The 15859-nt window shown below is 40.2% G+C and overlaps 1 protein-coding gene across 2 annotated transcripts in view; it reads left to right on the top strand.

Moving 5' to 3' along the window:
• PRTFDC1 (phosphoribosyl transferase domain containing 1) overlaps positions 1-13863 on the top strand; it is a 31885-nt gene extending 18022 nt beyond the window's left edge. For both annotated transcript variants that reach the window (XM_075587603.1, XM_075587604.1), the window contains exons 5-10: positions 5804-5869; positions 7028-7045; positions 8067-8149; positions 8311-8357; positions 11578-11654; positions 13645-13863. In XM_075587603.1, the coding sequence (XP_075443718.1) occupies positions 5804-5869; positions 7028-7045; positions 8067-8149; positions 8311-8357; positions 11578-11654; positions 13645-13692 (339 nt within the window). In that variant the 3' untranslated portion in view covers positions 13693-13863. The remainder of the gene's footprint in view (positions 1-5803; positions 5870-7027; positions 7046-8066; positions 8150-8310; positions 8358-11577; positions 11655-13644) is intronic.
• Positions 13864-15859: the final 1996 nt, after the last annotated feature.

The following is a 15859-nucleotide window of genomic DNA, read 5'->3' as shown; positions in this document are numbered from 1 at the left end:
AATAAACAAATAGTTTTGCTCTTCCGGGCCATTGGGCCTAAATTGGAAAAATTGTTAAACATAAAGTAAATTTTGAAGACTGTATTGTTCTAATCATTCTTAGACAACGTGTTAAATGGTGAGTTACTTTATTATTATTAGATATTTTCAGTTACATGGGACAGGAGTTTTCATGTACCTATTATACATAGTAAAATAGAAACATGTGTGTCAGCTATATTCTTTTGATCTCTTGCAGGTTATTGTTATACAGTATCATGTGTTATGAACATTGGTTAAACTGTGAATTAGAGAGAATAGTTTGTAAAAAAAAATAAACAGGTCAGCGCATCCAAAACCTACTGCTGTGCAGTTGGACCCAAAATTCAACAATGTTGCACAGACTGCTTAACTATAAAGCTATTAAGTATCAATGACACACACAGCGGATAGAGTATAGGTCTCAGTGAGTCCACAGTTAATCATAAAAGAAGCCTCAGAGCAGTGAAATAGTTCATATGTTAATCCTTCAGATAATATGAACAGTGGCTAAAAAAGCCTAAGTATATAGTCCATGAAAAAATTGGCCTAAGATGGTGCTAGTCATACATCATGTGTGGGCATTATCTCCATTGAGTCATAATTATAAAACACCAGTAGAAGAAGACTTGAAATATACACACGGGATCTTCCACACGATGTGTCGCGGTCCACATGCTCCAGACGGTGTCCGGTATAGAGGTTGAAGAAAGAAAAAAAAATGGCGTTTCACAGTCGGAAGTATACACAAAGGGCTGCTCAGTATTTCCAAAATTTATTGGCACTCAACAGGATTAAAAAAGCATTCTTCCATATTTTGCGCCTATCGATAGGCACGAAACGTGTAAGTGCTTTTTTAATCCTGTTATGTGCTAATACATTTTTGAAATAGCTTTACTCAACAACCCTTGGTGTATCCTTCCGACTGTGCAACGCCATTTTTTTCTTTCATCAACCTCTAAACTGTGGATTATCAAATTTCCTATTGTCCCGTGGAGGTCATAATAAAGTAAATATTGATTCAATAGGAAGAAGTTCTATAAACAGAAAGTGAAAGTAGCTCGAAACTCTTTACATTTGCCAATCGGAGTTAAGCACAGAAAATTATTTTAATTTCCAAGGCCTGGGACATGGTGCAGGGAGCGGCGCTGGGCAGCGCTGACGCTCATGCTCTTCTCTTGTCCCTGCATGAGCGTCAGCGAGCGTGCTTGTGTGCCGGGTGGGAGGCTATTGGGAGGCAGGCCTGGAGGCGGATCGGGAGACGGGGCTAGCGCGCCACATCACGGCGCCGACGTCACCGACTGCCATTGGCTTCTGGCAGTCACGTGACTGGCCCTGCGCTTGCATGAGCAGCAAAATTTAAACTTGCCTATCTCCTGCATTTTCACACGCCTCCGCATGCCTGCGGAAGCGCCGTCTAAAGCCACGCTGATAGGGATAATGTTTCCCTTCATCGCGGCTCAGCGCGCCTCAGAACAGTCTTTTTGACCATGTCCGAGGCCTAAGAGGAAAAAGAGACACCGTAATTAGAATTGTTAGGAGCCCAACCATATAAATATACATTGGTTGTTAAAAAAAAAAAAATCTGATCTGGTTCCATTGGGCTTTTGACAATCCTTGCTATTCATCATGTAGACTTCGTAAACTGCTGATGATTTAAATGTGTTTGTGATATTCCAGAATAACTGCATTTCATTTTGATGATTGCATCGCAATCTGCTGATATGCTATTTTTCTGGCATGCTAACCATATAGCTACACAAAAAACAAATATTGTCACATGTGTATATACATATATTTATACTTATACTGTACTGTAATTGTGTACAGTTACCACCATGAAGGTGGTGCTTGACTTAACAGAGTACTGGGAGTTTTAAAAGTATACACTGGAAAAAGGAATTCCTTTTTCAAAGAGACACAATTCCTTTTAATTGTGTGAAAACACTGTTTTTGTAGTGCTCGTGAACTCGTATTATAATATTATGAATTAACATGATGATGTCCATGACTGGCGGAAATCCTCAATTGCCCCATCACCTTGTAACCATGCCACCCACATACCTTCCTGCGTTCCACTACTACACACTCAAACACCAAGACACACTTGTGGGTGAAATTGCCCACAGCATTTTTTAAATTCACAATCCTATACATAAACTAAGAGGACCTTGACCGCACCATGTACTGTATATGTAGAGTTCTAGACGAACTTGTACATCAGACACCGGCCGTACCTGCTCAGTGAGCCAATCACAATTCCATAACCAACATTCCATGAGAGGACACTACCACACCTTGCCATTCACCATTGAGTTATTAGTACCTTCATGAGTGGATAGCACCAAACTCTGCCACCAAGTACGGGCTGTAGCACCGCCTCTCCCATTATTGGGGAACACCACCACGCCCTGCTGCTCACCATTGGGCTGCAGAGCTACCTCTTCCACCATGAGAGGACACCACCACACCCACTCACCTAACACAGGCAATAGCAGTTCCTCTGCCAATCAATCCACCAAGAAAAAGAAGGGGAGAGCCTCCTTATTCCCCAGACCGAACCAATCTTAAGTGCATTCCTGTGCAAGGTCCTTCCACTGTGACAATTAAAAAATTATTGGCAAGCATTCGGCATCTTGTTTGTTTTCTTTTTTTTTTTAGACATTAAAAAATTGCCATTAATTCATGATTACATAAATAAAACAGAAGCAGCTTGCTGGGATTGTGTGTTTATAAATCAGAAGTAACATGCTTTTATTAGTTTCCCAGTTTCATAGAGCTTTGCAGTACCACTTTCTACATTACTACTTTCTACCCAACCTTTAATCCATTATTACAATGGGCAGGAGGAGGGATTTGCCACCTCCGATCCAGGAACACTCAAATATTTCACTTCCTCCCATCTGATTTTCCCCTTGTGCTCCACTCCCTCATATAGCCTTCTCCTCACTTAACCTCATGCTTTCCATTTCTCCAGCCACATCCGATCTATAATTTATTTCCCCTTACACATACTAATAATTGTAACATAGGCAGTAGGAAGCAAAGGAACATTCCCAGTTGACTTTGATCACTGTTGTGGAATGCTAATAATGATACATTCCATGTGTACAGTGAGGTTAAATGAGGCTGAGCAGGTAAAGTGGTGATCTGACACGGGATATACTTAATCTGTAAAGTCTGAGAGTTGTTCCAGTAAAGACAAACATCTTGCAATGATAAAAGTCATAGTAATGATTGAAAGATGAGGTGCTGCAGGGGCAGTTGAATATGACAATCAAAAATTCCTAAAACGTGCCGGATTGTAGAAGAAAGGGATAGGAGCTAATCAATAAAGTTGTCAAGTCAATGAGCATTTGTCAGGTTGAATGGCTGCACAGTGTGGTGCTTGACAGCAATAGAAATTTAGAAAGTAGAAAGCAACCTGGATAATAAAATATGTAAAGTAAGTCTTTACTAGCCAAAAGCATGTTCTGTAACTGAAATGGAAAACAAAGATAGGTGCATTAAATAGTCTTATAGGCTAAAGCAGTAAAATTCAGGGCATTATTGAAAACCCTGCTCTCTGATTGGTTAAAATTCCGGGCATTATCCAATCAGTAATGCCCTGAATTTCAGCTGCTTGCAAAGGGCAGTTTTCAATCTGTTTATTTCCAGCCAATCAGCTTTCAGAACAGCTGAGACAGGGCAGGGGATTTGTTTGAATGAAGTAACAGCTCTGAGACAGGGCATGGGATTGGTCAGGACGTATCAGCCATGGTTTGACTCCTCCCCCTCCCAAGCTGACTGAGATTTTCTGAGCAGATTCAGTTGAATTGGGGGGGGGGGAGGAGTGGGGGGGAAGACTGCAAAGAAGTGTGTTGTGTATAGAGGTGCAGTGTTGTGTGTGTGTGGGGGGGGGGGGGGGAGGTGTAGAGGTGCTGTGTTGTGTGTAGAGGTGAGGGGGGTAGAGAGTGCAAAGTTTAGTAAGTGGCTGCATTTTTTATTGTGGCTGCAGTGCGTGTGTGTGTGTGTGTGTGTTGTGCTGTTGTATGTTTAGCAGCAGTTTGTGTGTGTGTAGAGCTACTGTGTGTGTGTGTGTGTGTTTGTATAGAGCTCTAGTGTGTGTGTGTCAGTAGCAGTGTTTATGGGTGTAGCATGTGTGTAGCAGCAGAGTTTGTGTGTGTGTAGAGCTGCTGTGTGTGTAGAGCTGCTGCTGTGTGTGTAGAGGTGCTGTGTAGTGAGTGTAGAGGAGGTGTTGTGTTGTGTGTCTAGAGCTCCAGTGTGTATGTGTAGAGGCACTGTGTTGTGTGTGGTGTGCTGTTTTGTGTGTGTTTGTGTGTGTGTAGCAGCAGTTTGTGGGTGAGCTGCTGTGTGTGAGCTGCTGTGTGTGTGTGTGTGTGTACGCAAAGGTGGCGGCAGTGTGTGGATATAGATATCTGCAGTGTAAGCGTATATAGAGGTGGTTTCATGTATTTACCATTTTATTTTAATAAAAAAATCTATTTAACTATACAAAAGTGTCTATTATTTATGAAATAAGCCTACATTTAGCCTATAATAGTAATAATCCCCTCAGAACAGGGCATTACTGGCCAATAATGCCCTGGCTGGGTTAAAGTCCCTCGGCTTCGCCTCGCGCCTTCAACTCTTCCAGCCAGGGCATCATTGGCCAGTAATGCCCTGTTCTTCAGGGGTTATTACTTAATTACAAAAAATTATATCAATATTTTTAAGGCCGCTGCATGACCTCACTGCTAACTCATCCTGACAAAGGTTCTTCTGGGGTGTGACATGTTAACTTAAATCTTTAAGCTCCTCTCTGTGTGTTGTTATATGTGTTAAGCAGGGTACAGTATGCACTCTTCAACAAATTCCCTAATTATTCCCCCTTTACTTTTTGGACCCCAGGCAGGTAGAGGTGTGCATGGGTACCATGATACAGTATGGAGTCAAAGCCTAATAGTCCAAGGAGAAAAGTTCAGCAGTCTCTACAGGGGGGGGGGGGGGAAAAAAAGACATCAAAAAACTTCTTGACCAATCCTTATTTTTTGGTACAAATAAATGAAATGAACTGTGTTGTAAATTGTTTATATAATGCTTTTTTAGTAAGCAAAGTTGTCCCTCTGGTAGCAGAGGATTTGCATCAGAAGAGAACAGTGAGATTAGATTTAGCCTTAGTGGGGCTTTTTTATAAGGTTTGGCCAAAGTGCACTATCGGATCTCTTAGGAATCAAAAGTAAATGTATTGAATTGTAAAAATGAATGGGGTACGAACTCTTCGCCTGAGTTCACAAACCCAGCGAAATTTGTCAAATTTGCAACAAAAAAAAAGTGATCAAATGTCTCCAAAAACTTTGGAAGGTCGCATGAGTGACGTGCCAGTTTTTTCAACTGTATTTCCCCCCAAAAAAGGAAATGTCGCCATGTTTGCCTTATTTCTAAAATGAATTGGAAAATTACACAATGTTAGCCACATGTTTAAAATATATTTAGATTTTTTTTTTTTTTTTTAGATTTTACAAAAATGTCACAAAATTTCAAATGAAACAAAATGTAAAATAAATTTGATCAGTTCACACATCTCTAGGAAAAAATATCCTCCCACAAATAACATAGTTCTGGAGCAGAAAACAAGTCTTGCAACATACGAAATATGAATTAAGTGATGGATTTGTACCGTACATTACTCTACCTAGTATTTACGGTCTTATTAAAATCTCACTATTGGTAGCTTTCCCACAGATTTGTGTAGTTAAAAATATGGCAATCTTTTTAAGCATGTCTTTTATGTTATTTTATTTAGAATGATAAGTCCATGGGAGAAATGCAGATAATTGGTGGAGAAGACCTGTCAAAGTTGACTGGAAAGGTATTTCAATGTGCCAATAACAAACTGCATTATTATACTGTACTATTATTCCACTCGCCTAATTACACCTGCATTACACAAAAACAAACCATATCTATTCCATTCGTAATCTACCTTTTTTCCAGTCTCTTACAAACAACACTCAGGGATGTAAAATATGTATATAACTCAGTAGGGTCACCTGAGGGTCTCACATCAAAGTGAAGCTCATTTAGTCCGTTGTCATCTTTAATTTTCAGTGCTGTTTTGAGACATTGGGTGTTACTTATTAAACTTCAATAGTGCTTATTGGGTTCAATGGTAGTTTCCAAGTCATAGATAACAACAAATATATTCCGGTGCCTCTAAATTATTGTCCAGATATCAAGGTAAAAGGATTGATCGAACCATGAATGTGATTCCAGTACGGTAGGTCGGTGTACCTCTGATGACCTTGGAGATGTTCTCAGGGCACGTGGAGATAAGCACATGAAAATGTCATAGTGTATATTGCTAACCAGATACAAATACTAATGGGACATGACATACAAACAACAAAACAATCCAACAATGAACAACTGATTACAACAGACCAACAAACATATATACACTCAACAACAAATTCAGTGATGCTAGATATGGTATGACAATGGAATAAAAAGTATAAAAAATAATATAAAAACTGAATCACATAGGAAACGTGACGCTGGTGTTCATCCAATCGGGGGAAAACTGAAACCCTACACTTACAAGAAGTAGGATATAATCAGGCACATCTGATACAATCTCTGTTCGATTGGTAGGTTGCAGATAATCCGAAGTTGTTTCCCTCAAGGACACCTTAGTAGAGAATGTAGTCGCAGGTATTCTGGTGCCTCCTGTATGTACAATACAGTGAGCTCGGAGGAAAGGATGCTTCTCATCATTGAATTGTTATGGGTACTATTATCAAATATTATAGCTGAAGAAAACAAGTGGGATACCACAATTTACTGTCAATTAAAGATATCCATATAAAACTGTCAATTTTAAACTAAAGCCTAGCTGCATAACAAGAACTAGCATAAGATGTAATAGCTACCTTGGTTTGTGATCTAGTGGTGAGTAAAATAACCTGTTTTGCCTGTATGTCTGCTATGTTTATACAGCCAACTACTTTCTTTTTTCCCTTTGATTTAGAATGTGCTGATAGTGGAGGTAAGACAACTTCAGTATCTCAATTTGTTGAATTTATAGATAATTGCATAGTATCTAGCACAAAAGCAAAACTCAACATGGTCTTATTCATTATTTAAAAGTATCTATTATTTAACGTTTGAGTAAACCTAAAAACGTTATAGAAATGGCTGTATTGCCTTTTGTATTGAATAGTTTTTCAATCAGAGCTTATGTTTTTTTAACTCTGCTAGTGTATGCAGAGCTCAAGAGACCTAAACTATTACTACTGTACTAGTACTAAACGTTATTCGCATATTTATTGGCTGAATTGAATTTGTTTTTCTCAAATTCTGTTTTAGTAGAATTTTTTGGCACAGTTATTGGCTAAAGTGTGATAAAAAATATGGACTCCTGTGCACACTCTATTTCTTATACTAGGGACATAACTTAATACACTTCAGGTCTGGCTAATTGAATCAACACAAAGATAGGAAAAAATAAGTTGATTAGGGGCACAAACTGCAATATATATATATATATATTGTATATATATATATATATATTGCACCATATAACTGCTATGAGTACGTTCCATGTTGCGCAGTCGTGTGAGCGTTGTTAAATTGATGCAAAGCGTTTTCATGTGTTGACATTCAATTTAACAGCACAATTGCCATTTATGATTCTTTATTTGTAGCCCACTCAGGGTTATATTTACTAAGTGGTGCTACTTGATAAGACCTCCTCTTCTGGCGCCGGAAGACACTTTACATCCTATTCAAGGTGTATGCAGTAGAATGGCTTAGTAAATATGACCGTTAGTGCAGCAGCCAAGGTATGACAGTAGTATGGATTAATATGTGGTTTTTGTATTACAAAAACCTAATTTAGGATTTCTTTTTAACACCAATTTTATTGATTTATTTTAAGTTTCTCTGTCTTTCCGATTTTAGGCCATAAAATGATATCATACAGATTACCACTCCTTTTTTTATTGCCATTTAGACCAATGCTTTAGTGTGTTGTATCACATTGTGTATTAATCTGTTTTGATGTGAAGGACGTTATTGGAACTGGAAGGACGATGAAGGCTCTCCTCAGTCATTTAGAAAAGTACAATCCCAAAATGGTGAAAGTGGCAAGGTTAGTACTAGTTACCAGGATGTGCTTGGTGCATAACTAAATGTCATGGTGTTGTAGTGCTATTTCTTAGTTTTACTACCTCACTGGTATGGATGTCTTCTTGATTAAAAAAAAAATCATATTAAGAACAAATTAAATTTGACGTTTCCATTTTTGTATAGCTTGCTGGTGAAAAGGACATCTGTCAACAACAGGTACAGACCAGACTGTAAGTGCATACTTTAAATTATCTTACATGTGCTATTGTTCCTACATTATTAGTTACCTTCCGGGGTCTTATTTTGATGTAAAACATTTCTATGCTAATTCACATCATAAGGATCTGTCGATACAGTCTACAATTAGGCACAGGGTTTAGGTTTTAGTTTTTTATAAGTGAATAATGCAACAGTTTTATGACAAAGGACAACAGATAGATAGATTTGCTATACATAATGAATGTATTTATAAAGGCACATGGCTTGTTGTAAGCAATTAGCGTTTGTTAAATTATGTGACATCTATTGCTAGTGTAGCCCTTGTTCCCCCGGACCAGGGAAGGAACTACCAATGCTGCTATTACCTTTTGGCAACCTGGAGGCCTGAGCCTCCGCCACTGGGAGCCTGGAGTGATTCTGGTTCGTCTCTGGGCAGCGCCTCCACCTGTAAGGGATCCCAGCGTAGTGGGATAGGCCCCTTGCAGGAACAATAACAATAATACACACAGTCAGATATATAACAACCACCTTTACTGAACACAGACCACAGTACCCTGTACCACACAGTATAACAAGGCCCCAACCTGATGTCCTTTTCCCCCAGTGTCAGGGCCCACCCAAAAGTGTAGGAGATAGCGCTATCCCGTGGAGTGTTGGTACACTTAGTTGAGGTACCTGCCGAATACTCCAGTACTCGGTGCGGCCGACTTAGCATCAGAGATCCTCCGATCCAGCTACGTCGTCCGTGATGGCGTCCGCCTCCATGTGGGTGAATTCCAGCGTGGATAATATACTCATACAGAGTCTCTTGCAACAGAGATGGTCTGGTCCCAGACCACAGGCCGCAATCACTGTGCGGCGTCTTTACTGTGTCATTGACACTAAACAGTAATGGGGAAGCGTCCCTACCTAAGGGGGTCTTCCCTAAAGCAACCACAAGCTAAATGGAAGGGGCCTATCTATTACCTGAGGGGGGGAATGTGGCCTATTCTGAGTGCCACAGACACTTAGACCCTACCTTCCCCTTCTTTGTCCTGGCTCCAACTACCCCTCACGCTCAGAATGCGCCAAATGTATCCTTTCTCCTGCTCCGTAATCCCTGCAGCCCTATTGGCTGTCTTGGCTCACATGCTCTGCAGCCCCTGTGCCCTATGGGGCTTGTAGTTCCCTTGCGGATGGTAATGTAATGGCTGCCACTATCCTGCGCATGCGCACCATTCTTTGGAATTGCTGCCGAGCCTCCGGCACTCTGCGCATGCGCGGCATTCCCAATATAGCGGCGCTCGCCGGGGACCTCTCTGATGACCCACTCGCCCAGCCACAACCTCCCTGCATGGGAGGTAAAAGAAGGGGGGGAAATGGAGGAACCGGGGACCAGAGGGGGCCTAGTTACTCTAGTTTTAAAAAGTCTGCACCCATGCAAGTATTTTTAAATATTAAATTTTAATGCTACTTTTAAACGCGGTTAGAAAAAAATTGATAGGTTTTTTTTTAGTTATTTGACCTGCTTGTCTTTGTGTGATTGTACAGTATGCGGAGCAGGAACTGCCTAGTTCCCGCCTAGTACCCAGTCCTTTAACAGAGCAAGCCAAGTCTAAGTACTGTACTTTGCGTTTCATGGTCCTCACAGAAGATACACATGTTTATTCATTTTCTTTAAGGGGGATTGAATTTAAGGAAGCCAACTGCATAATGAAACAATTTTTCCCAAAAAACGTTTTGAGAGTTAGATACAAGTTTTAGACACTTCACAAAATGTGGGGTTTTTTTGTGAGCTGCGTACGTTAGTTTTTCATAGACAAGTTTGAGGCTTCACGTCTCTCTTTCATGTTTGCAAAGAGCAGAACAATCTTTGTTAAAATTACCATTACAAATAAAAAGTGACTTTGAAGGGACTTGAAAAGTGAAGAATATCTCTGTTTTATAACCCGACCAATGGCAGTGAAGAGTTTCATGCAGCAATTCCCCCATTTTTAAAAATAATCGGTACTGGGGGATCCCTTGGAGCTGGGCGATGCTAAACCTAACTCAGAGGGCCCCTGGGTTCCCAAGATATTTTTGCTGGTAAAATTAAAACAAACTCAAGGATGTGCTTGTCCAATTAAGTTATAGGTGGTTTACAAATGTATTTATGGTGGGGAGATAGCTGGGACTGCCTTCATTATCTAGCTCCTAGCTGTGCGTGTTGGAGTATTTGTCCTTGCGATTTATGTCTTAAGTCTAAATAATAAAAGCTATTTAAACCTATGTTAAGTAGGACACTCACATTAACCCCTTCTCTCCTCTGGCAAAGAAGGGGATAGAAATGCGCTTCCAGTTTATTATATATATAGTGCCTATTCTGGCAAGTCCAGTATGTCTGCAGTAGATATGCAGCAAAAAAAGGCGTAATCATTTTTGAAAATAAATGTTTAGGAGAATTTTACTAAAACAGAAATGTTAAAACTTCAATCGGCCAGTTTGCAAGGTTTTTTTTACATTTTTTTTAAAATAAAGTTTTCGAAAGTAAAAAAAAAATTTTGTTAAATTCGCTCATCTATAGACTGGATTTTTAAAAGATGAATGATTATTTAAAATATTATTTTTGTAATGCTTGAACATCAATGTGTTTCATTGTATTTTCTCTTTCCTCTTCCACAATGTTACTTTTATGTCTGCAGCACTTCTTCCCATGATCTGTTATTTGTATTATTTGTTATTTATGATTGTCACGTATATTACTAATGTGAAGCGCTATGTACATTAATGGCGCTATGTAAATAAATACATACATACATTTCTTTTGAAAGCTATATTGCTAGCAAAGAAATATACAGCTGGCTTACAGTATTGTGCAGGTATAAGTAGTATATTGTAAGACATATAACCTAAAATACAGTGTGCTTTTAGAGCAGATGGCGAAGTAAACTTTTTTTTTTTTTTGCTTGTCACCCTTTCATTTTACACAGGAGACCAATGTATCTGCGATTAACTGGGTCTTCATTGGCCTCTGTGGGAAAGGGATGTATTAGATGGTTAAATAGAAGCTTGTGGTGTTATTTTACAGTTTCCCTTTTATTAACGGGACCGTTATACCTCTTTCCTGCCAGAAGAGCTAATAACACAGTGAATGACGTTATAGGAAATGATTGGGACCTGACGTTGTTCTCACGTGACTGACAGTGTGAATGTAGACATCAAATTACAATCTACTTAAATAATAAAGGTTAGATCTCTGCTTTTTATTCAAAGATACTGGATTTGAAATTCCCAACTTATTTGTGGTCGGCTACGCCTTAGACTACAACGAGCACTTTCGAGATCTCCATGTAAGCATGCTTCTTTTTCTATTAAGCGTTGTGTGATTGTATGGGACTGTGTGATGTTGACTGGACCTAATTAGCAGTTACACAATCCTCTCCCAAAAAGCGGCTGCTAATTTTCTCTTTAATAAAGTCAACAGCGCCCATAATAATGAAAACCCCATTGCAAAAAAGGAATTGTTTGGATATTTCAACGATGTCTCCTGGGCATGCAGTATTACTGTAATTGCTTATGTATGCAACATTATACAAAGGAGAGCATGACACACCATGCACGGCAGAGCACACTGACACTGTGAGCCTTTGTTTTTATTATCCAAGGCACAAGAGAATCGCGTTATTTACCCTGCTGTAAAGGTTCCTCACTTGCTAGAAGTGATAGAATTATTTAGCTGATTATTACTTTTTTTTTTAGGATTACCTTGGAAACTGGGAACACATGAGAAGATTTAGGTCTACGACAAGCACATGATTTATTAATCACTAGAAGAAGTTCATCATCATCGGTGTTTTGCTCAGTGGTGTATCGCAGGGGTGCACAAATTGGGGGGGCGCAAGACTTTTTTTGGGGGGGGGCACAGCGGTTACAGAAGTCCTGCGCTGAGAGCGCGAGGCCTTTGTAAACTGCTTACCCGGTTTTAGTCACGCGTCTCCATTGCAACGTGGCCTCAAATGACGCCCGTTGCCATGGAGACGTGACATCAAATTATGTGACGTCACATGACCCCGCAGCGTCATTTGAAGCCACGTTAGAGGTAAGGGCCCCCCCCCCCCTTCGACTCAGGAGGATAGCAGGCAGGAGTGTGCGCACCCCTGGTGTATCGTATATGAGAACATGCTTTAAAGCAACAATCCTCAATTTTGGGATTAGATTTTTTTCCTCCAAACTCCTCCCCCCCCCCCTTTCCCCTGGTTTCTGAGATATTTTAGTTTGTTGTGTCAGTGAGTGGAAACTACAAATATGAAAGCAAGGTCACCAGTAGAAAGTTGCAACGTCAATAGCTGATGAAGTTGCAACTTTGTATTAACCATTGGAGTGAGCATGACCTCCGAAGCCATATTGTCTCTTGCGGGCAAATATTCTTGACTGGTGGACAAAAACTATTATATCTCAGGGTCTTGGGGTTCCCCAGAAGTTGAAGCACTAAGGATCAGCTCTTAAGGAACCCCTGGTTCAGGTATTATTAAAATAAATACCACCACCACCCCCCCCCCCCCTCCTCCACCACCACCAGGAAAATAGAGGAAGATGGACTGCTGCTTTTTAAAATGTATTATCTCAATAACAATCTGCATAGTGCTTCTTACATTATCATTGTACAATTCTGAAGAACACAGGAAAGTGCACATAATACCAGAACGTGAGCATTGGGGATTCATTTAAATATTGAGACAGACAATTCTGCACCAAGAGCTTTACACTACAGTCATTATGGTGTGAGTTATAGAGTGCCCGTGGGAGTATTTTTAAGTGGATTAGAGATGGTGCTCAACATTTTACTCTAATATTATACTAATACAAAAATATTAAAGTAACTTTTATTTAAAAAATAAATAAAAAACATTTCCCCCCTAAGTGGGTAGCAGGTGGTCTCCGGAGCTGAACCACATTAGTTTAAGCCCCGGGGGATCCCCTGCTTCCTGACACACTTACCTCTAAAGGTGCTGCCGGTATCTATCTTCTGTTTTAAGGTCCAGCGTCCTGCGGTCGAATTGGAAGCTGCCAGGGATGATGTCATGGCTTCCTATTGGCCAGTGGGACACCAGAATATATATATATATATCTATATCTCGGGTCCCCGGCACTTAAATGTAAATTAACATGGTTCATGCTTCATACCTTGGGGCGGAGTGGGGAGAAACTTCCCCCATGGGGAAATGCCGCTTTAATGTCAGTAATACACTAACTGAATAATTGGGTATATTGTGTGGAGAAGTTACCCATGAATACTATAAAAAGACGTTTTGTAAATTATTGTCAAACTTTATATTTCAGCATTTGTGCATCATCAATGAAAAAGGCAAAGAAAAATACAAGGTGTAACAACCAGACCTCGTATCAAGGGGATTGTAAAAGAAACAGGAAATCAACCTAAGCCAAAAATCTGAAATGCTTTAACATTCCTTACATGTATTTAGCAAAAGGTCACAGATGTAAAAAGTGTTTTTGTTACATTGTAATCAAATCCTAAAACGAAATAAATTCATTTCTGTATATTGGTTTTCATTTGATATGATTGATAAAATAAGACGTTGCCAATCCTAATTTTGGTGTTATAATTTTCACAAAGTCCTTTTTTAATCTTCTGCCAAACATTTTAAAATAATTTGCTTTTTATCCATTCTTTTCTTACAAGGAAATTCAGAGGCGCTGAGGGTAGCTGTAAAAAAATGACGGTGATCATTATTTCCACCTCTAGTTTTTTCCTTAAATGTGATAAATGTTTGATAGCTTTGAGCAAAATTCTTATGCACGAGCCATGAACAGCTGTTTATACAACTCTAACACTGGAATATTGATACAAGGAAAACAGAACTGTAAATATGTGAATGCAATATAGTAACCATTTTCTAGTTCATCTAGCTTCACAAACCACTTCCCATATCTCTAAATCATTGAAATTGAAGCAAATAATCTAGAAATGTATATGCTACATATCACAATTAATATACATGCAAAAACCAGCTTAACTAACGTAATAATAATATATTAAAGTAATATTTGTAAATACAAGATGCTTCTAAATTATGCATATACAGTATAAGAGAAAATGCAGCCCACTGCGTACAAATGTATTCACACTTATTCCACAATGTGTTGTTTTAGTGTTGTGTTATGATGGCTTTCCCCTAGAAGTCTATATGACTATTGAGCCATCGATTCCCTCTCTCCCCCCCACCCCCACTCCCCAAGCTCCCTGGTAAAACATAACCTTTAATTGAAGCACGCACACAGTAAAGGTCTAGACTAGAGGATTAAACGGACACAGCTTTTATTAAAAATACGAACATACTAGTTAACTGCTAAACAAAACACTGCCAGAGTACTCCAGTAAGACCAGCGTTGCCCAACTGTGATCCGCAACCCGCCCAAACCAGGTACCTACTGCAAGACCAGCTTTAAAAATTCAGAGACATGTGTGATATCTGGTCGTTAGTACCAGCCCCATCTGTGGGGCTAAATTAATTATATATACCGGTATATATATATAATATATATATATATATATATATACATACACAGTGTTCGACAAACCTATACATTTGCTCGCCCCGGGCGAGTGGATTTAACCCCCGGGCGAGTAAATATTGGCCCAAGCAGCACACGTTTGGTACTAGGTGGCGAGTAAATTTTTTTGTTTGGCGAGTAGATTTTTTGGTGATTTGTTGACCACTATATATCTGCAACCCCGCCTTTCCCCATTATCACCCAGCATAGTGCTGTATGCTGGGTGATAATGGGGAAAGGCGGGGTTGCAGACCTGCCTAAGACATGCAGATGAGCATACAGCTATATTTGCATATTTGCTTTCCTGTGGAGGGTTTTTGTCACTTTTTTACTCACCATAATGTAACTCAGTATTATGGTTTAGCCTATCCCATAGCCTCTCTTGCATTCCCAGTAAAATCAACCCCACACTGATAAGACCCATCAAGGTCAAAACAGCTGTGTAGCTGAGACTGTGCCCCCTTGGCCTTGAGTCATCGTTCCGGAAGGGACTTAGGACTCATGCTGCTATTAGGGGGGTACGCCATCTCAGGCAGCGGGAGGTGATCAAGAGCGGACAAGGAGAGAGAGAGAGATGGTGAAGGGCCGGCGCCTTGGCCTTGGGGGATCGTCCTGATGGACTAAACCCCCTCGCTGATTTTGGGGTGCCGCACCAGATCCTTGACGGTCGGACAGACGGAGCATGACAGCTTGAGCACAGGGGGCGGTCAGGAGCGGACAAGCACGTGAGCAGGAGAGAGAGAGAGTGACGGGCCGACGCCTTTGCCTGGGGGGATCGCCATAATAGGCTTAACCCCCCTGCTGCTATTAGGGCGTCGCACCGAAGCTCAGGATGACGAGGACAAAGACGGCGGCGATGGAGAACCGAAAGCAGACCATCAGATTCCTGGTGGTTGAGGCGGAGAGAGCCTGGGTGAGACTCCAGTATATCGTGGAGGAGATCTTGATTGACCTGGTGGAGATGAAGATTGCACAAGTCTAC

The sequence above is a fragment of the Ascaphus truei genome, chromosome 2 (assembly GCF_040206685.1).
Source record: "Ascaphus truei isolate aAscTru1 chromosome 2, aAscTru1.hap1, whole genome shotgun sequence".
NCBI classification, from domain to species: domain Eukaryota; kingdom Metazoa; phylum Chordata; class Amphibia; order Anura; family Ascaphidae; genus Ascaphus; species Ascaphus truei.
This window is presented reverse-complemented; position numbering and strand designations above follow the sequence as displayed.